Source organism: Bufo gargarizans, chromosome 11 (genome assembly GCF_014858855.1).
Source record: "Bufo gargarizans isolate SCDJY-AF-19 chromosome 11, ASM1485885v1, whole genome shotgun sequence".
Taxonomy (NCBI): Eukaryota; Metazoa; Chordata; class Amphibia; order Anura; family Bufonidae; genus Bufo; species Bufo gargarizans.
Window position 1 is genome coordinate 54,497,014 of NC_058090.1, and position 22,731 is coordinate 54,519,744.

General features: G+C 43.6%; 1 protein-coding gene across 2 annotated transcripts in view; it reads left to right on the plus strand.

Moving 5' to 3' along the window:
* FMN1 (formin 1) overlaps positions 1 to 22,731 on the plus strand; it is a 222,414-nt gene that overhangs the window by 12,645 nt on the left and 187,038 nt on the right. For both annotated transcript variants that reach the window (XM_044271832.1, XM_044271831.1), the window contains exon 3: positions 4,301 to 4,362. In XM_044271832.1, coding sequence (XP_044127767.1) covers positions 4,301 to 4,362 — 62 coding nt within the window. The remainder of the gene's footprint in view (positions 1 to 4,300; positions 4,363 to 22,731) is intronic.

Sequence of the window (22,731 nt, forward strand, 5' to 3'; positions counted from 1 at the left end):
AAGGAACACTATACCGGCACTGCGCATGCGCGAGCTCACGCATAGCAAGATTACTGTGAAGAAAGGAGGAGATTCGGAGGGCGCAGGCAGTGCTGGGCTCCTTCACAGGCGGGCGTGGCTGGGCACCAGGAAGGTTAATGCAGCCCCTTGGGCTCCTTACCAGGCTCATTTACATATCTCTAAAATAATTTTTTAAACAAAATAAAAGCGCATAGGACCGGTATATTGTGGACATGCTAGCGGCGATCTAGCCTTGCATGTCCACAGCTCTATAGGCTAAAACGAGGTGACAGAATCCCTTTAATCAGATTTTTTTAATCTCATATAACCCCTTTAAGAAATGGTATACGAAATCTAAAGCAACATGTATCGCAGTGCTCAGATTGCATTAATTTCAGCCACCTGACTGTGATATAAATTTGGGTTTGGCTTCACACTACAGCTGTAATATTGGGCAGATAGGCTGCTATACGCTTGTACAGGGATGGGAGTAGGTGCTGCAGGTATTAGCGGAATACAATTTGATGGTCATTGGTCACATGTCCTTTGCGTATGATATTCGTATCCTATTAAGAAAAGCTAAATTTTAACTAGTGTTGAGGGAATCTAGTCGATTCATTCACTTGATTTTAATGCTGTCCATAGGCCTGTCTCCATACAGCAATAAAATCTATTGTAAAATTGGTTTCAGCCGAAGTCGCGCGAGACTTTGGTGTAAGAGTTCGGTAATCAGTTCTGCGTCTTTAAAAACATTTTAAAATGTCGATCCGAAGTTGGGTTTGGTACCAGCCGGTACCAAACGACTTATGATTGCTAATTTGAAATGTTTTTATAGATGCAGAAATTAATGCTGAATTCATTCCCCGAAGCCTTGCACAACTTTGGGTGAAGCAAATTTTGCCAACACGAAGGCGATACATTTTAATGCTGTACGGAGACAGGTCTCTGACAACATTGAAACCAAGAGTATGAACGAATCGACTTTCAACTAATATGGTCAAGACGTCAATTTCCCACAGGAGTCATCACGTAGTTTTCAAAGACTACATCAAAAACGTAAGCTATGCCTAGCTATACAGCAGAATTGCAGTGGGAGATGGCCAGATTTGCCGTTTCGGAGTCCAGGAAACCTAGATGGTGACCTGTGTCCGGGCAGCAGCAATTATTACTCATCGTAAACCTTTCCCAGGAACAGATGTAGGGCTGCTGTCACACAGTAGCCTCCTTCACATGGTCAGTATTTTGCATCAGTATTTATTAACCAAAACCAGAAACAGTATGGAAAGATGTGTACCTCTTCTGCATTTTGGACTCCCCCTGGTTTTAGTTTCCAAAGGCCGAATGCACACGGCCATGGGCGTTCCGTGGTATCCCGGCCTGGCATCCTGCTGACAGCAGGAGCGCACGGCGTCATTGGTTGTTATGACGACGTGCGCTTCATGCCGCCGCTGCACTACAGTAATACACTCGTATAGATCATACCAGTGTATTACTGTAGTGCAGCGGCATCATGAAGCGCACGGCGTCATAGCAACCAATGACGCTGTGTGCTCCTGCTGTCAGCAGGATGCCAGGCCGTGATACCACAGACCGCTCTCGGCCGTGGAACACGGCCGTGTGCATTCGGCCAAATACTGATGAAAAATACTGACCAGATCAGTGATTGTGAGCTAAAATCAGGTGTGGGTCAAAAACACAGAACAGATCCAGATCTTCCCATTGTACCCGATCTCTGTGTAGGATCCACTCCTGGTTTTGGTCACAATCACTGATGGGAATCACTGACCAAACACTGACTGTGTGAAAGTCCCTTTACATGGGACAACAGAGCAGCAGATTGTTGGGAAGGAAGCACTCCTTCCTGATAATCTGATGCTTGCTGGTGGAGGAGACCGGTGTATTTACATGCAGCGATCTCCTCCACAGTATAGGAAGGAGCAATCACTAATGCCATCGCTCGTCCCCATACTGACTCCTTGTTTGCTGGCAGCAGATCGTGATTAGACAGAACAATCTGCTGCTGGCAAATGACTATTTTTTTTTATGATCAGAGCGTTCTGCTCGTTCATAGGGTATTCGGCGGTACATTTACACCGGCAGGTAATCGCTAATGAGTATTCCTAGGAACACTTCTTAGCGATTATCTTTAGGATTCTCGGCCCTTAAGAAATTGCTGGGCTAGGTTTTAGACATGACAGAAGAGGATACATCACATTGGTAAAGTGAGAGGTTACAATAGAACCGCTATGTGGCGCGGTGCCGATGCCTCCTTCGTTTTCTCCGTTGATCCTCGTTCTCTTGATTTCACATGAAACAAGACTTTTCCCACAGCCTTTCAGCCGTCTAATCTCCGGACTGAAGGTTTCCTCTGCATTGTTTTCCACCCTGGATTTGCGGGGCATTTGCTGCAAACAAATCTCCTAATCCTTCCCTCTTGTTGACTAATGCCTTTTGAATAGACACCGGTCTGTGTACAACTGCAGAGCACATAGAGCGGACAATCTATTGTTCTCTGTAATCGGCCATTTCCGGATAGGGAGCGGCTTACCGTACAGTGTATTCTTCTGTGAGATTTTTGACAGAAAGCTCAGAAAAATCTCACTATTTTATCTCCTTTTAATAAAGTGAAACATGTAATAGTATACAGCTGTGCTTTTTATAAACCGAAGTGACAGCACATATTATTATTATTATATCATACTCACACAATCCATTGCAGAATATATTCCGCTGTTGACCTTTTTCCAGCTTTGTTTAGCGGTTAGGTTTGTGGGAATTGGTTATTTTGCTACTATTCTTCTAGAATAAATACATTTTAGCTACACTGTCTCATGTAGTTTAGGATGCTTTACAGCAAGGATCTTTATAGGGAATCTGTCTCCACCGGGTACGTGCTGCCCAGTGGTGTACATAGAGAATTAAGGGCCCCATAACAAGGATCAAACCAGGCCCCCCTCACAGGACAGAAGGGTTCTGCCTAAACCCCATTCAATGACCCTTGGGCCATTTTTCCACTGTTTCATTTGCTAAAAGTTGTTCCTTTACAGCAGGGATGCTCTAACTGCGGCCCTCCAGCTGTTGTAAAACTACAACTCCCAGCATGCCCAAATAGCCTACAGGTATCTGCTTACAGCAGGGCATGCTGGGAGTTGTAGTTTTACAACAGCTGGAGGGCCGCAGGTTGAGGATGCCTGCTTTAGAGGGTAGAGTCCTGACCAGTTTTCACCTCCAGTAGAAGAGGAGATAATCCCAACTAAGACTGTGCCCCCTCTTGCCCTGGGCCCCATAGCAGTCGCATGGTCTGCCGCTATGGTAGTTAGGCCCCTGGTGCTGCCCCATCTGAGGCCGTCCTGACAGACATGCTGATTTCAGAATTATGCCGGTTATCCGTGAAGCGTGTTCGAATGAGGTTTTCTTTATTCGCGTAATCTCTATGATATGTTGCTGGATTAATTCTCACACATTTTTGTCCTAAAATTCATGTGCAAATAAATCGCACACTTGTGCAACATCTGCGGAAAAATATAGGCTGCTGGTGGTGCTGCACAATATGGTTCTCACACACCTGTCAACTATAGCAGCTTTTTGATAGGTTTTGTGAAAAAAATAAAAAAAATAAATTAAAATTACTGTCTCTTTAAAATTTGATGTGCAATAGTCTACATGTGTATATACTGTATATATGATAAAACGTACAGCTCCCTGGCACCCTGCTAAAGAGGCTCCAGTGAACAGTGCTTCCAAAGCACAGCGCCATCCATTGGATCCTATTGCAGCTTGGTCCCTGGCCTATGAAGGCTTCTGTATAACATATTGTGAACCGAGGGTGAGTAACGCCCTTTCTTCAATGGTTCCGGCTAACGGCTATAAGGATGTTACCCTGACCATCAAGACTACCGTTTCCCTCGCATAACCATTTGGGGGAAATGGCCAGGTGAGAGTAACCTGGTTCTTGATATTTCTTAATGCTCTAGGTTAAATATCTCGCTTTAGGTCATCGGTATTTAAATCTCAGAAAACCCTTTTAAGTGTAGATTTCTGTATTTTCATCACAAGAACAAATAGTTTTTAATCCAGTAGTAGCTGATGAGCTTGGGTATCGCTGATGGGCTTGGGTATCGCTGATGGGCTTGGGTATCGCTGATGGGCTTGGGTATCGCTGATGGGCTTGGGTATCGCTGATGGGCTTGGGTATCGCTGATGAGCTTGGGTATCGCTGATGGGCTTGGGTATCGCTGATGGGCTTGGGTATCGCTGATGAGCTTGGGTATCACTGTCATTTATCTCTTTTTACTTACAGAATACCAGTCTGCTATCTTACAGCTGAAGAGGGAGCACAAGGAAGAGTTGGAAAGTCTGAAGGTAACTAAATGGACGACTTCTGGCAACCTAAACGCACTCTGATTTTTGTTCCCTTTCACACCATAATGTACTTGTGCGCAAATACTTTATATCAGCATAACCAGTGCAGACCGGTAATGTAGACAATATAGACCTTGGGTATCAAGACCATAAATCATCCAATGAAATCTAGTATTTGCAATTGAGCCTGACGAATGGAAGTTGAGACAGTTGGATGCATGGAGCAGTTTTGGAAGATTGCAGTATTAATTCAATCCACTTGAGGGCAGTATTACTCTCCAGAAGCCTCCTAGTTGTATAGCTGTGCAGATAGGAGAAATGCTTTTAATAAGATCATTCCTATTAGCCTAGGGAGCCAATCAGATTTGTTTACATCTTTTCAGGAAGACTGTCTATAGATATCAAAAGAACATACCCCAAAAAGCAAGGGGCGTTGTGTCTGACTCTGCCATAGGTAATAGATACAGATGGAGCCATTTCTAGCTTGACATTTAAAGGGGTTTGTCCAGGATTAGAAAAACATGACTGCTTAACTCCAAAGACAGCATCATCCTTGGGCGTGGGTTGTCTCTGGTATTGCATCTCATCTCCACTGGTGTAACTTGCTGCAACATTTATTCAATGTGTTGTGTCAAAATAGAGACGGCTAAATAATATCCAGTTATAAAGGAAGTCGGTGACAGATGTGTATTTACATAGGAATAATGTTACATACAGTACGTTTGCATTTCCTTTGGTGTGAATGGGGCCTTAGATAGTTTTTATCTGCGCTATATGACAGAATTGTATTTTTAAAGGGGTCGTCTCACTTCATCAAATGTCATTTATCATGTAGAGAAAGTTAATACAAGGCACTTACTAATCTATTGTGATTGTCCATATTGCCTCCTTTGCTGGCCTTGATTCATTTTTCCAACACATTATACACTGCTCGAGGGGATGGGATTTGCTGTGCATGCGTGTCTATGCACACTTCCACTGTCCAGCCCACTATAGAGGCCAGCACTTTTTCCTATAATGTCCAGGCACGACCACCGTTGATGGATTGCAGGGTGGTCATAACCCCTGGAAACGAGCAGTGTATGATGTGATGTAAAACTGAATCCAGCCAGCAAAGGAGGCAATATGGACAATCACAATACATTAGTAAGTGTCTGGTATTCCCTTTCTCTACATGATAAAGGCTATTTGCTGAAGTGACACAACCCCTTTAAATAAGAAGCTGCAGTAATGTACAGTATTAATTGGGGAACAGCATTTTTTATGGCCAGATGATGGATTACAGATTATGTTCTGTTTAGGAATGGGCGAACCGTGGAATTTTGGGTTCACCGGGTTCAGACAAACTTCAGGTCAAAGTTTGGGTTTGAAACCCGAACCCCCATTGAAGTCAATGAGGACCCAAACTTCACTTTATTATTTTCAGTTATAACATGGTTATATTGGTAAATAACGTAATTCTTATGACAGAATGCAGAAGGGAAACTTTTAGAGGCATTCCATTTTGAATTCCATCATAATAGCAGTCTATGGGATCATACCTCAGTGAAAAAGTCATAGCTCATCCCTAGTTCTGTTGTAAAACCTGCTTGTAGGTTAGCAGATAAGCCATGGGAAGCCAAATATAGGTGTGTAGCATTGATAGCGAGGCCCTTTGATAATGTTACTATTTACAGCTGAATATTGGGGAATTGCCCTCACAACTGCAATTGCACAACCATGTATACACCATGCATCCCAAGTGGAGGCACTCAGAAAGAAATTGTGGCCCTCTTAACATATGATTGTTTACTACCGGTGTTGGGCTCCATTCACATATCGGTCATAGAGTAGATATTCCATAGAATTCAACCTTCTAAGTTCCTTATTTTCGAGCACTAACTCCATGTCTCTGTACCGGTCCAATCAGTGATGAAATATAAGGCCACGAGGTGACGCCCCCATGTGACAAGGAGAATGGTAATACCCTGTTGTCAGTTTATTCCTAACTTTCTAGGAAGAACCACAGTTATATGAAAAGGTGCCCCAGAAATATCTTAATTGGACACGTTGGGGGGCATACACAGTTTTCTTGCACATATCTGTCACAGATTGCAGCGTGACGGTTATTTGCGCCACAATCTGTGACTTTTCCTCTTTCACATCGAGCCTAAAAAAAAAGGGAGCGTGGGTGGAGCCGCCAGCTCCTTGTGAAATCTGTTGTGGCTGTATTGGATTACCCACTCAAGTGAATGAGCGCCGAGTTGCACTAACCCAGCACGGCCAGTACACTGTGAATGGAGCTGTGTGCTTCCTGCTCCGCTCAGTGTCTGCCATTAGAAGAGATGCCTCATGGGCTGTGGAAGGAGAAACCAACTCAGGAATTAAGCTGTGCTGATGCATGTGAGCTAGTGAAGGCAGCAGCATCCTGGATACACATCCTTCACATCCTGCTATTGCAGTGTCCCAGGGGGTCAGTAGTGTAGTCTTAGATGTGCTGGGCTTTGTAGTGCAGGGCAACCCACTAACCTGGGATTCACTGTCGTCTTCAATCTGAGCAGCGACTGGAACAGGCAGTTCATAAATGTTCGTGACGCCAGTGTCAATTGAACGGTGACACGCCGTGTAATGTTATGTGGAATAATGGAGTAACCACGTGATAGCCAACCAAAACTGGAACTTTACTGGTTTTCAGTAGTAATCATGCAGGGACATAGGTGGAAACGCAGTTCCATTGAAGACAGTTGATTTGCATATGAAGACAGTGGGTTTGCATAAGTTACAGACAGGCCGGAAATAGCAAGGTGATTTTCAGAGGGTTAAACACAGGACTTGTAGTACAGGAGGCTTGCACTCTATTCCTGACTGATCCTGAAACATGTGACTTATTCTCCAAGGTCTGATGCCCTAGCTCTGGCGTATCCTTGAATCTGTCTTTATCAAGTACCTCCTCTGTTACCTTGAGTACCTCTTGCTGATTAGACTCGCCTTCTGTTTTATTCTGGGTCTTCAGGCTGTTTAACTATGCCCTTCTTGCTTCTACGAATACGGACTCAGGAGGGGAACCTTCTCCTCGGATCTGGAATCCGGTCACAGGGCTTACTCTACCCTCTCAGCACTGAGTCTAGAAACTTCTGCCTTCCTGAGCTAGGCCCTAGCCTATTTATACTGAACTGGGGGCTCCCTCTGCTGGCTGTGACAAGGATTGCCGGTAACCGGCCTGACTGGCTTAAAGGGAAATACACATTCCAATCTAGCAGTGTCGGGTAGCCTACCCGTATGCTGCACTATTCCTGCGCTGCTGCTTAGGTGCCCCTGCCAGTCTTTGTTTGCAATGCTTCAGTGGTGATGGCATGTCAACACACGTGACCGCTGCAGCCTGGCACTGACCTCAGCGGTGCCCTATTTTTTCTCAATCTCTGACGACCCCCTTTTTAGGTATAGATTCTGTAAAACTTGCTTAATTAACAATTCCACAATTGACTATTACATTCTCTTGAGGCTGCTGCCACACTTCAGGTGTTTTTATACAATTATTAAAGACCCAATCAGGTGTGGATCTTAACGTATTCATTACCGGGTGATTTTTCAATTTTTGTGAGTTTGTTTTTCATGTCTCTGTACAGTATTGAAATGCATGGGCTCCCATGAGCTGAAGTCGGCTTGGGTTCTGACTGGTACCTCGGAACCAAAGCTGAGTTCAGTTCCAAGACTTCTAAAGTGGTTTTCCATTTTAAAAATCAACTACTGAAGTTAATCAATGAAGTCTCTCGCGACTTCGCGAATAACTGACTTTGGCTTATCCGAGCTCTTACATTTTAATACTGTACGGCGACTGATCACCGTACAGTAATAATCCAAAGTTTTGAACGAATCGACTTCGGATGTAGCATCCGATGCTCGCTTCACTCATCACTAGTGCCTACGTGCACTACATCCTGATCTTGTGCGCGATCAAGACAAAATGCATAACGGGAAGAAAACCAGGGAAGGCGAGTACAGCCAGCGCAGCCCTGTCCTCACATCCATGTGACTCCTGCATGCTAATCATTAGCATTCGGACTATAAGACTGTAAGAAAATTGTGTATATGTGTGTGAATATAATATATATACTTTTTAAACTTTTTGTTCCACTTTTTTTGAGCCCCAAAATCAGCCCAAACATGCAAGCCATTTCTATACAGATTACGAAATTTAATATATTCCAATGGAGTGCTTCCACCTGCAGACTTTCATAGGAATCTACCAGTAATAGGCCTACAAGCCTTGTACAGGCTCTGGCCTAATACTACTAAGGACCAACTTCCCTAATCTCAGCAAAGGTAGGTTGTTCCTGCCTAGGAAGCAAGTGTTTTCCGGGTTTTTTAACTTTCAGATACCGTAGTCAGATTTGACCACAGCATCGTAGAGGTTAAATGTCTGCGATCTGCATTATCCACTCCTGGATTTGGCTTCAAAAACGGTGTTAAAAAACCTGACTTTGTGGCAGCATCCTTGGTAGCAAGAAAATTACAATAATACACAGGCTGGGACATTTAGAACCTGTGTCTGCTGATGGATATGCACAGCAAATGCCTCATGTTACCACAACACTATTGCTACTTGTGTGATCAATTATTAGTTAAGCAAGTACCTAATTATTATTAGCTTCCACTTAGCTTATCCTACCATTGGTGTCCTCAGGCATTAGAGATCTTCTTCCCAGACTCTCTCTGTTCCTCTTGATCTCTGCATTCCACAAGTGATGGGACATTCGAGGAGACCTCATTATGACAGTAGTGAACTTGGACGGCTTTAGCTGTGGCTGATGTGCAGAATAGTATGAGGTTGTGAATATTACTTCAGTATTTCACTATTTGTTTTTTGCAACACTGTTCCATACCAATGGGAATAGGGCAGAGGATTACTTCACCGCGCAGTAATGCAATCTTCTGGAGTCAAAAAATGAGGAAGCAGCTAATAAGGGAAAGTTGTAATGAGTGGAGCAATCATCCTGTACCAGACGGCCAAGTGCAGTTCATGTGTATGTGGTTATCAGGATGACCCGCATCTTGGTTCAGGGACACGAAGCATAGTATGTGTTATCGCTAGATCCTTAGGCTAATTTCACACAAGCGAGATTTCTGTCCAGATGCGATCCAATGGGTATATGCACATGGGCATTGTTTTTTTACTGATCATCTTTGCGTTCAGGAAAAATCGCTTCATATTGTATAGTGTCTGTTTTTTTGCAGCCAGGGCTCCATAGAAATTAATGGCATCTGGATGCAATTCGTTTTTCCCCTGATGGTTGCTTGGAGATGTTGAGTGTTATGCCTCATTCACACGTCAGTGTTCGGTCAGTGATTTCCATCAGTGATTTTGAGCCAAAACTAGGTGCAGCTCTAAACACAGACCAGGAGCAGATCTTTTTCTTATACCTTATGTCTGTGGAGGCTCCAATCCTGGTTTTGGCTCACAATCACTGATGGTAATCACTGATCAAACACTGACGTGTGAATTGGGCTTTATTCTTTCGTTTTTCTTCAACCACGTGAAAAACAGATTCGCTCATAGACAAAACTGATTGTGGTTTGATATTCTAGCCATATGCCACCAATGGGTAAGAGGCGCACACCCCTTTTAAGGTCTCATACTACTTTGCAGTCTCCCTCAGTACACAGCACATTCATAATGTAGCAGGAATTACTAGTAAATGTCTACAACTTTCACTTTGAAGTACAAGGTATAATAAATGCAGTGTGTCCAGATATATAGTATATACAGCAGTATACTGATATGTGAGGTACGAGGTATAATAGATGCAGTGCGTACAGATATATAGTATATCCAGTAATGTACTGATATGTGAGGTATAATAGATGCAGTGTATACTGGTATATAGTATATACAGCAGTATACTGATATGTGAGGTATAATAAATGCAGTGTGTACAGATATATAGTATATCCAGTAATGTACTGATATGTGAGGTACGAGGTATAATGAATGCAGTGTGTACAGATATATAGTATATCCAGTAATGTACTGATATGTGAGGTACGAGGTATAATGAATGTAGTGTGTACAGATATATAGTATATCCAGTAATGTACTGATATGTGAGGTATAATAGATGCAGTGTGTACAGATACACTATATGGTATATACAGCAGTGTACTAAACTGTGAGGTAAACGGTATAGTAGATACAGTGTGTACAGATATATAGTATATACAGCAGTGTACTAATATGAGGTACGAGGTATAATAGATATGGTGTGTATATATATATATATAGTATATAAAGCAGTGTACTGATATGTGAGGTACAAGCTGTAATTTATATCTCGTACCTGTCAATACACTGCTGTATATACTATATATCTGTACACACTGCATCTATTATACCTCGTACCTCACATATCAGAACACTGCTGTATATACTATATATCTGTACACACTGCATCTATTATACCTCGTACCTCACATATCAGAACACTGCTGTATATACTATATATCTGTACACATTGCATCTATTATACCTCATACCTCACATATCAGTACACTGCTGTATATACTATATATCTGTACACACTGCATCTATTATACCTCGTACCTTACATATCAGTACACTGCTGTATATACTATATATCTGTACACACTGCATCTATTATACCTCGTACCTCACATATCAGTACACTGCTGTATATACTATATATCTGTACACACTGCATCTATTACACCTCGTACCTCACATATCAGTACACTGCTGTATATACTATATATCTGTACACACTGCATCTATTATACCTCGTACCTCACATATCAGTACACTGCTGTATATACTATATATCTGTACACACTGCATCTATTATACCTCGTACCTCACATATCAGTTTATTACTGTATATACTATATATCTGTACACACTGCATCTATCATACTGCGTACCTCACACATCACAACACTGCTGTATATACTATATACCAGTACACACTGCATTTATTATACCTCGTACCTCACATATCAGTTCACTGCTGGGTATACTGTATAGCTGTACACACTGCATCTATTATACCTCTTTTGTGTGCCAGAGCTTTTTTGTAATCTCAGTCCGGCCCTGATGGCATACAATATAACTTGCAGCAGCAAGCACCGTTCATGGAGCAAGGGGAGGGGGCGAGGAATGGGTATTGGGATGTGCTATAAATGGGCCATGGGGGCCCAATTTAGATTCTTGCTATGGAGCCCAGAAATTTGTATGTACTCCCCTTTGTTGTCACCCAGGAAGGAAATATCGGTGGTTACTAGACAACCTGAACCAGCACAGGCCATAGAATGAACCAAGAGGACTGCAGCATCTGTGGCTTAGTTCTTTGCTTGCAAAGTCACTTAGCACTAATTAAACTCTGTTAATCTAGTTACTTTGGAGGACTGGAGGCCTCCTTATCATGCGCTTACTAGCATAGTGCCTTCATGTGTCATGTTCTCACATAAGATTTGGGAATTTGCTATGTGTGATACAGGCGACGTGTTACGGTCACACTTCCTGATGACATGGCTTTCACACCAGAATGCTTGGAGTTCCTGATCTTTCAGCCCCATAATCGTTCGTTGATCCCGGTCTTGGCTCTGCATTGAGTACGGAGTCTTTGATGAAAGCTTTGAGAGACGGGTGTGCTTTATATCTTTTGCAGTTTGCATGTTTAATGGTGCTTGGCTGTATATGTTGTTTAGATTCCTATGGTTTTAATGATACTTGGAACATCACAATGGAGTTCTCGATAACTTTTCTGTACGCCGTCCAGAAAGGAACTTTTGAACCGATCTGCCTTAGGTTTGAGCTGCATTTTCCTCTGGTGTTCCTCTGTCTATAGGGTGTAAAGCAATGTTGTTTGCTTGATCATAAAGCATGACCCAGGAATGCTTTTTATGTGCACCAGGTTAGCTAGCTATGAGCCAAGTGCAATTTTTGATTTGCTTATTGAATCTCGCACCATAGTCTTAAACTAGCATATTTTAGCCCTATTGTTTGTATCGCACCTAGTTATAGTTGCTTGGTATAGAAATGTCTATATAAAAAGAATATAAAGATGTAATGAAGTTTAAGTAAAGTTCTGCTTTGGAACCCCTTGCTTTCACATTATTAAGGTCCTGAGGCTAAAGGCTACATTTTTAATATAACTTCACAATAAAAGGGTTTTGTAGAAGAGAAAATATATTTTCCAACCAACTATTTAGAAATGCTCAGTTAATAGATGATCTCCCATATCATAGTAACATAGTACATAAGGCCGAAAAAAGACATTCGTCCATCCAGTTCGGCCTGTCATCCTGCAAGTTGATCCAGAGGAAGGCAAAAAAAAAAACTGTGAGGTAGAAGCCAATTTTCCTCACTTTAGGGGAATAAAAAATTCCTTCCCGACTCCAATCAGGCAATCAGAATAAATCCCTGGATCAACGACCCCTCTCTAGTAGCTATAGCCTGTAATATTATTACCCTCCAGAAATACATCCAGGCCCCTCTTGAATTCCTTTATTGTACTCACCATCACCACCTCCTCAGGCAGAGAGTTCCATAGTCTCACTGCTCTTACCGTAAAGAATCCTCTTCTATGTTTGTGTACAAACCTTCTTTCCTCCAGACGCAGAGGATGTCCCCTCGTCACAGTCACAGTCCTGGGGATAAATACATAATGGGAGAGATCTCTGTACTGACCCCTGATATATTTATACATAGTAATTAGATTTCCCCTCAGTTGTCTTTTTTCTAAAGTGAATAACCCTAATTTTGAAAATCTTTCAGGGTACTGTAGTTGCCCCATTCCAGTTATTACTTTAGTTGCCCTCCTCTGGACCCTCTCCAGCTCTGCTATGTCTGCTTTGTTCACTGGAGCCCAGAACTGTACACAGTACTCCATGTGTGGTCTGACTAATGATTTGTAAAGTGGTAGGACTATGTTCTCATCACGGGCATCTATGCCCCTTCTGATGCAACTCATTATCTTGTTGGCCTTGGCAGCAGCTGCCTGACACTGGTTTTTGCAGCTTAGTTTGCTGTTTATTAAAATTCCTAGATTCTTTTCCATGTCAGTGTTACCCAATGTTTTGCCGTTTAGTATGTACGGGTGACTTGCATTATTCCTTCCCATGTGCATAACTTTACATTGGTCAGTGTTAGGCCAAATGCACACGGCCGTTTTTACTGTACTGCGGCGGCAGCAGGGAGTGCAAGGCGTCATAGCAACCAATGACGCCGTGCGCTCCTGCTCTCAGCAGGAATCCAGGCCGCGGTTCCACGGACCGCTCACGGCTGTGAAAAACGGCCGTGTGCATTCGGCCTTAAACCTCATCTGCCACTTATCTGCCCAAGCCTCCAATCTATCCAGATCCCTCTGTAGCAGTATACTGTCCTCTTCAGTGTTAATTACCTTACACAGTTTAGTGTCATCTGCGAAAATTGATACTTTACTATGCAAGCCTTCTACAAGATCATTAATAAATATATTGAAGAGAATAGGGCCCAATACTGACCCCTGAGGCCCCCCACTAGTGACAGTAACCCAATCTGAGTGTGTACCGTTAATAACCACCCTCTGTTTTCTATCACTGAGCCAGTTACTTACCCACATACAGACATTTTCTCCCAGTCCGAGCATTCTCATTTTATATACTAACCCTTTATGTGGTACAGTGTCAAATGCTTTGGAGAAGTCCAGATACACGACATCCATTGATTCGCCGCTGTCAAGTCTAGAACTTACCTCCTCATAGAAACTGATTAAATTAGTTTGGCATGACCGATCCCTCATGAAGCCATGCTGATATGGTGTTATTTGCTTATTTCCGTTGAGATGCTCTAAGATTGCATCTCTCAGAAAACCTTCAAACAGTTTACCCACAACAGATGTTAAACTTACCGGCCTATAGTTTCCAGGCTCTGTTTTTGGACCCTTTTTAAATATTGGCACCACATTTGCCATGCGCCAATCCTGTGGGACATTCCCTGTCAGTATAGAGACCGCAAATATCAGAAATAAGGGTCTGGCTATGACATTACTTAAAGGGTTTCTACCACCAGAAATACTGTTATGTAGCTGACTGACATTAGCGATGCGCTGTCAGCACTACATAACGGTATGTTTTTTACATTCCTCCCTGCAAAAAAAAGCACTTTTATAATATGCTAATGAGCCTCTAGGTGCTATGTGGGCATAAAATCAGCACCTAGAGGCTCCGTCCACTCACCCTTTATCCCGCCCAGGTCCTCTGTTCTGCCGGCCCCGCTGCTCTTGATTGATGGTACAGTCTGCCGCATCGCTGCCGAAATCCTTCACCTGCGCCGTTCACTTCTGTATTCGGCGAAGTGAAGGCCGCTCCCCTGATGACGGCTTCCTCACTGTGACGTAGTAGGCGCAGGCAGTGAGGAATCCAGCACCAGAAGCGCATCATTCACTCACTGCGCCTGTGCCGAATACAGAAGTGAACTGCGCAGGTGCGGGATTTCGACAGCGATGCGGCGGACCATGCCATCAATCAAGAGGAGCGGGCCGCGCAGAACAGAGGACCTGGGCGGGATAAAGGGTAAGTGGACGGAGCCTCTAGGTGCTGATTTTACGCCCACATAGCATCTAGAGGCTCATTAGCATATTATAAAAGTGAATTTTTTTTACCAAAATGGCTGCAGGGAGAAAGGTAAAAAACATATTATGTAGTGCTGACATTAGCGCATTGCCAAATAACAGTATTTCTGGTGGTAGAAACAATTTAATTCCCTTAGGATACGAGGGTGTATGCCATCCGGTCCTGGCGATTTTGTCTATTTTAATCTTTTTAAGTCGCTGATGTACTTCTTCCTGGGTCAGACAGAACACTTTTAATGGGGAATTTATTTTTACTTTCAGCATTTCATCTGACAGTTTATTTTCCTCAGTGAATACATTGGAGAAAAAAATATTTAACAGCTTTGCTTTCTCCTCGTCGCTCTCTGCGACTCCCCCCTCATTACTCTGTAAAGGGCCGACACCTTCAGATTTATACTTTTTAACATTTATATAATTGAAGAACATTTTAGGGTTAGTTTTACTCTCTTTGGCAATTAATCTCTCGGTCTCTAGTTTGGCCGCTTTTATTTGTTTTTTACATGTTCAATTTTTTTCCTTATAGTTTTTCAGTGCTTCCGTGCTACCTTCCTGTTTTAGTGATTTATATGCTTTCTTTTTGTCATTTATTGCTTTCTTTACAGTTCTATTTATTTTATTCACATTGGTTTCTTTTTGTTCCTTAACCTTTTATTCCCATACGGTATGTACCTCTCACAATGAGATTTTAGGATGCTTTTAAAGATATCCCATTTTGTGGCTGTATTTTTATTTTTGAGGACTTTGTACCAGTTAGTTGGGCCTCTCTCAGTTGGCTAAATTTAGCTTTTTTTAAAGTTTGGTATTTTTGTTCCTCCCTGTACAAACGCTCTTTTGAATGATAATTGGAAGGTTAATTACTTTATGGTCACTATTTCCCAGGTGTCCCCAACCTGCACGTCTGTTGTTCTGTCAGGCCTATTGGTTAATACTAAGTCCAGTATGGCCATCCCTCTAGTCGGGTCCTGAACCAGTTGGGAGAGGTAATTGTCTTCGGTTATTGCCAAGAACCTGTTTCCTTTATGAGATATACAAGTTTGCTTCCCAGTCTATATCTGGGTAGTTGAAGTCGCCCATAATAACCACCTCATTATGATTTGCCGCCTCGTCTATCTCGTTTAGTAGTAGATTTTCTTTGGACTGGTATATTAGGTGATTTATAATAAACTCCTATTAGTAATTTATTATTTTGGCTATATGTATTTCTACCCACAGTGACTCCACATGTTCATGTCCCTTACTTATATCTTCTCGGACTGTGGGCTTTAGACAGGACTTTACATAGGCAGACCCCTCCCCCTCTCTGGTTTTGACGATCCTTTCTAAACAGACTGTAACCTTGTACATTAACCGCCCAGTCATCGATATCATCCAGCCATGTCTCAGTTATTCCCACTATGTCATAGTGCTCCTCACACATCACTAATTCCAGTTCACCAGTTTTATTAGTCAGGCTTCTGGCATTAGTATACATACATTTGAGAGGTTTATGTATATTTTTTACCCTACATCTTTCCTTCTGAACTGTTCTAGTCCCTCCTTCCATTCCTCCCCCAGTCCCACTACCTTACTCCCGGTCTCTATCTGCACCATCTTCCCCTCCTATAATATAATTTCCCTCCCCCCCCAGTCCCTAGTTTAAATACTCCTCCAACCTTCTAGCCATCTTTCTCCCCAACACAGCTTCCCCTTGCCCATTGAGGTGCAGCCCATCCCTCCGATAGAGCCTATAGCCGATAGAGAAGTCGGCCCAGTTCTCCAGGAACCCAAACCCCTCTTTCCTACACCACTTGTTAATCTCCCGCTGCCTTTCTTATGTGGCCCGTGGTACAGGTAGTATTTCGGAAAATACTACCTTTTGAGGTCCTTGCCCTAAGCTTTTGACCTAAATCCCTGAAATCATTTTTAAGGACTCTCCACCTACCTCTAACTTTGTCATTGGTTCCGATATGGACCATGACCGCTGGATCTTCTTTCCATTGATTAGCCAAAGAATTTGTCACTGTCCAAGATTGAAGAGTTAATGGATTTGGACCGCAGGGTCACTTGTGGTGTCACAAATGGTAATAGAGAAATGTCTTTGTAGGAACCCAAATGTACTGAGGTGTAGCAGTGGCCACCATGTCCTGTCTTTAGAGGTTCTTAATAACCAACTCTGTAGTCCTTGTGTATTGGTTTATCAGGATGGTATGAGGAACCCGGCATGTTCATGCATTGCATACACCATGTAACACTTAAAGGGCTTGTCAGGTTCAGAGCTGATCCTGGACATACCTCTGTTTTCACCCAGGCAGCCACCCAAAATGAGTATCTGAGCATTTCACCACAGGTCGAAGGCTTTAGCATTTCAGTCTCTGATTGTAGTCGATCATATCTTGTCAACCAGGTCCCCGCGCAAAGTCTTTGCCTTTTTACCATGACCAGGAATTCATTTTCGCCAGTAGCTTCATTGCATTGCATTCCCTCACTCATGGGAGGGCATAGACAGAATCTTGTATGTTATGGCTTCATAGCTTCTTGCCGCACTAACCTCCGTCTCCCTACAACCACGTTGAATCGGATTTTGGACAAGGTCCAGCATTTTCTCACAGTAGAAGATTCAGATAGTAGGTCGGTCTTCACGTCTCAAGTGTAAAAACAATTCTCAGGGGCGCACAGTAGAACAAAGCGCGGATAGCTGTTGTCTGGGTAACTATTCAAGGATTCTCTTCCTATCTACATGGTTCTTTTTGGCCCTCATTCCTGCATAGTCTAGGCAGTTAGGTTTTGGTCCCACGATCTCCTGACGCTAGGGCATTGCCAGTACTCGCACTAGAACCAAACTTTACAAGTTTCAGTTTGTTTTTATGATCCATTTCACAACGTATTCTCGGTCCTCCATTCCGCTTTGGTGCAGTATCCGCAATATTGAGCATCGTGTCTCTGGCCTTGTCATCCACAAGATGGGTTGTAGGTTTCCTACTGGTCATGCCTCACATACCCCGAATTTTCGCCCTAGATCCCGTATGCCTTGCAGTTGGCTTGGGGATTAGTTTGTACATGCCATTCAAATTCCTTTTCTACCCTACTTGGCTTGGTTTTTACCCACTTATAGGCCTACCCACGATCATGGCTTAGGGCACACAACAAGCCATTTAGTCAGGTCAGCTAAGACACGCCTAGCTGGGTTAGGTTGTTCCTGTTGTTTTTTTCCCTAGGGTTCTTCGGATACCTCTTGGCCGTAGTCATGACCACAAGTTGGTAAGGCTGATTAGTCAGCCTGCATTTGTGGGAGGGGCGGAGGCTCTTCATATACGAGCCACATCCTCACTCACAGGTGTGTGTTTTCAGGTGAAGGCTTGCATTTTTTTTAGGAGATTCAGTGACATACCTGGCTCTCCATAGGGACTGCTTAGGGGAGGCTTGCATTAATGGGCGGGCTTTAGCTCTGCCCTAGCCTGTAAGGCTGCGCTAAAGCCCACCCATCCGAGTCGGTGACCTCACCGGCAACACTGCTAGGCCGAAGCCTCCACCTAGCAGTGTAAAAGCATAAACATAAAAAAGCCATGAAATGCTCCAATGCTCATATCAGGGGAACTAGAGGGGTGAAAATGGGGGCATGTTCCGGGTTCAGTTCTGAACAACACCTTTAATTTGGCCCTGAGGTGGCGCTGCAGAGAAATGTAACATTTTCTGCGGAGATCCTCCACAAATTTCATCTAATTGTGGGTCCCTGCAGTGGCAGACTGTGATTAGCTAATAATCAAGCTCCGAGAACCTGTTTAACATAAAGTTATTACCAAGAAGACAGCCTTATGAGAGCGTGTTCATAAAAATGCTAGTTCCTAATCATTGGCCAGTGTGAACAGGACAACAGTCAGCCGATAAACGAGGAGGTAGTTATTTTATGTGAAGGCTGTTTAAATGAATTCCTGTTCATTTATTTTATATTGGTCAGCGCTCAATATGGTCCCACATCAGATGGTGTGAAACCACAGTTATTTTTGCATTTTAGAGAATTCATTATACATTTTTTATTAGTATTAGACTGTACCGTACAGCACCGTGTGCCTGTAGTACAGCATACCAGCTGTCCTTTACAAGTCTGAAAGTTTAGGCCATCTGTCAGCAGATTTGTAGCTATGAAACCGGCTGACCTGTTACATGTGCACTTGGCAGCTGAAGACATCTGTGTTGGTCCCATGTTGATATGTGCCCACAATGCTGAGAAAAATTGTTATAATATATGCAAATGAGCCTCTAGGAGCAACGGGGGCGTTACTGTTACACCTAAGGTCTCGGCTCTCTCTGCAACTGCTGCGCCCTCTCCATTTTGATTGACAGGGCCAGGCGGTGTAAACGTCAATGTGCCTGGTTCTGTAAATCTAAGTGCAGGGGGTGTGCGGCAGTTGCAGAGAGAGCAGAGCCTCTAGGGAACTTAGATTGTGAGTCCCATTGGGGACAGCTTGATGCTAATAACTGTAATGCGCTGCGGAATATAGTAGCGCTATATAAATGCATAAAATAAATAATATAACATAGAGGCCATTGCTTGTCAATCATTCTTCCAAAAGAGCAAAGATTTTCTGGGAATTAGTGGAGCAGCCCCTTTGTTCTAGTTATCAGTAGATGTCTCCACTCCTGAATCCCCTCAGATCTTCTGACATGTCTCTATAACATACCAGAAAGTTGATACACATCGACTAAAAAAAAAAAAAAAAAAAGTTGATTTATTTACCATGCACTGATCTTGAGTTACGACATGACATTATTCATACTGAATCTACCTTTGTTTTCCCAATGGAAATGATCAAAGTACATTGCATATATCATCCCTTGGCTTCCCGGAGGGCCTACAGTGCCCTTCACTGCTGTAGAGGTGAAGACCCCATGTGCATCTCCACATATGGTCCCATGTACTTGGACTCCAGTCCCTCATTTTATGGATGCTGGCTGAGCCCTGATTGCATTTCATCTAAAATCTGCTCTTGTGACCCCTGATTGGTGTGTTTCTCATTTTCTAGCTACATGTTTTCTTCTGGAGCTGATTTAATGTCTTTCCCTCGCTATTTATATGCATACTGTACATAACACATTGCAAGATACTGAGACGTATAGTATTTGGCAGTAGGAGTGTATTGGGAATGCATTGCCAGGTTTCAGATTTTTTTTCAATAGTGAGCGGTTGTGAAGGTTTCATATTAATGCTTCATCAGGAGAAATGTGATTGACGCTCTAAGCCACCTAGTACACAGGCACACATATTAATAATGAGGTTTATAGCTAAAAACCTTACAAACTGTCTACGAACATTTGCAACCAGATGCCATTGGGAACTGCTGGCGGTCTTCTTGTGGTTATAGTCTCTCATTGTAATTACTTCCAAGGCAATCTCGGTCATGGATCAGAAGGGCTCATGCACATGAACGTGTGTCGCCTGCGCTGACGGATGCAGACCTATTCAACTTGAATGGGTCCGCGATCCATCCGCACCGCAAAAAAATAGAGCATGTTCTATTTTTTTTTTTTTTAGGTCGGTGGAGGCACGGACTGAAATGCCATGGAAGCGCTCTATATTATTTCCATGGCCTTCAGCCCCATTCGCCACTCCGTATATTCTGGATTGCAGACCCATTCAAGTGAATGGGTCCACATCCGTGATATGGTGTGCACACAGCCGGTGCCTGTTTATTGCGGACCCCCTGTTTGCGGGCCGCAATACGGGCACGGCCGGAACACATTCATGTGCATGAGCCCTAAAGTGGTAAATAATGGAATAGTCCTTTGTGTCAGCAGGAAAAACACATTTTTCAGTCACCAGCAGGCTAATAAGGTGCTTTGTGAAAGTCTAGAATATAAAGTTCTAGCCTTCTGATTAAAGGAACCCATGAGTGAGCGTTTGAACCCACCGATTTTATCAGAATCGAATGGCCATATAATGTGTTTGGTGGTGTCCAGACTCTTCCCCTGATTGCAGACGTCAGGGGAAAGAAGAATCAGACATGTTAGATGTAAACCCTTTATTAGAGCTGTCGTGAGCGTGGAAAAGTCACAGATTGCGGCGCAGAGAACCTTTTGCGCTGCAATCTGCAACAGTTATGTAACCAGCTGGTGGCCATAAGGAGGCCTTGGGCAGTGGCCAGAGATGAACCCTGACATTGCCCTATCTTCACCGCTCTGCCGCCCCCCCCCCCCTTTGATATGAGTATTGGAGCAGTTGATGCTTTGATGCTACCCTTTGTCCTGCCCTTAATCGCGCAGGGCAATGGCTTTTTTTAGGAGATCCTGTGACATTCCGGGGTTTCCATAGGGACTGCTAGGCGGAGGCTTCTGCCTAGCAGTGAGCCGGTGATGTCACCAACACTAGTGGGCAGGCTTTAGCCCTGCCTTAGCCTGTAAAACAGCTAGGACAGTGCTAAAGCCCGCCTATCAGAGCCCAGTCACTGGGAACACTGCTGGGCAAGAGAGAGCATTAGAGCATGAAATGCTCCAATCCTCATGTCAGAGGGTCCAGAGGGGTGAAGATAGGGATATGTTTTATAGGTACTCTCAGAGGACATAACATTCATGAAGATCTATAAACCAGTAAGGGGGGTGGGGGGAGATTGGATATATAAGTCAATAGGGGGGTATTTTAGGTCATGGAACTAGAAACTAGAGAATCCTCAAAAGCTCAAAACCTGCACCTGGATTTTTATGCATTTTTATTTGTATATATGATGGTAATAAGTTGTAAACTTGCCCTAAATTTCCCCAAAAGATTTGAATGAACCCAAATATTTTTGTGACTCATTTCAGGCGAATGAGAAAGAAGAAAAGTACGTTTCTGGGCTATATATATGTGTTGTCTGAGGGGGGGGGGGGGGGGGGATACTTTTTCTCATTACGGAGAGCACCTTGTATGCATAGTATGTGTATAGAGCAAATTATCTTTCCTAAGCCTATCTGATGCCAACAGATGTAAGATGAACTCATTTTCATATATATTCCTGAGAATACCAGAGGAGCATTGACTGGTTTACGATAATCCTCATTCATACTCTGAGCCCTCCATAAGGACAACTAGCACCCCAACCAAGGACACTGAAGCAGCCAAAAGATTAGATTTTCTTTGCTCAGCTCTGTTGAAGCGTAGTTAGGGCTCTTTCACATCTGCGTTCTTTTCTTCCGGCATAGAGTTCCGTCGTCGGGGCTCTATGCCGGAAGAATACTGATCAGGATTATCCTAATGCATTCTGAATGGACAGTCCGTCCTTCAGGATGCATCAGGATGTCTTCCGTTCCGGAACGGAACGTTTTTGGGCCGCAGCAAATAGCGCAGCATGCTGCACTTTTTGCTCCGGCCAAAAATTCGGAACACTTGCCGCAAGGCTGGATCCGGAATGAATGCCCATTGAAAGGCATTGATCCGGATCCGGCCTTAAGCTAAACGTCGTTTCGGCGCATTGCCGGATGCGACATTTAGCTTTTTCTCAATGGTTACCATGGCTGCCGGGACGCTAAAGTCCTGGCAGCCATGGTAAAGTGTAGTGGGGAGCGGGGAGCAGCATACTTACCGTCCGTGCGGCTCCCGGGGTGCTCCAGAGTGACGTCAGGGCGCCCCAAGCGCATGGATGACGTGATCGCATGGATCACATGATCCATGCGCATGGGGCGCTCTGACGTCTTTCTGGAGCGCCCCGGGAGCCGTGCGGATGGTAAGTATACCGCTCCCCGCTCCTACTATGGCAACCAGGACTTTAATAGCGTCCTGGCTGCCATAGTAACACTGAAAACATTTTGAAGACGG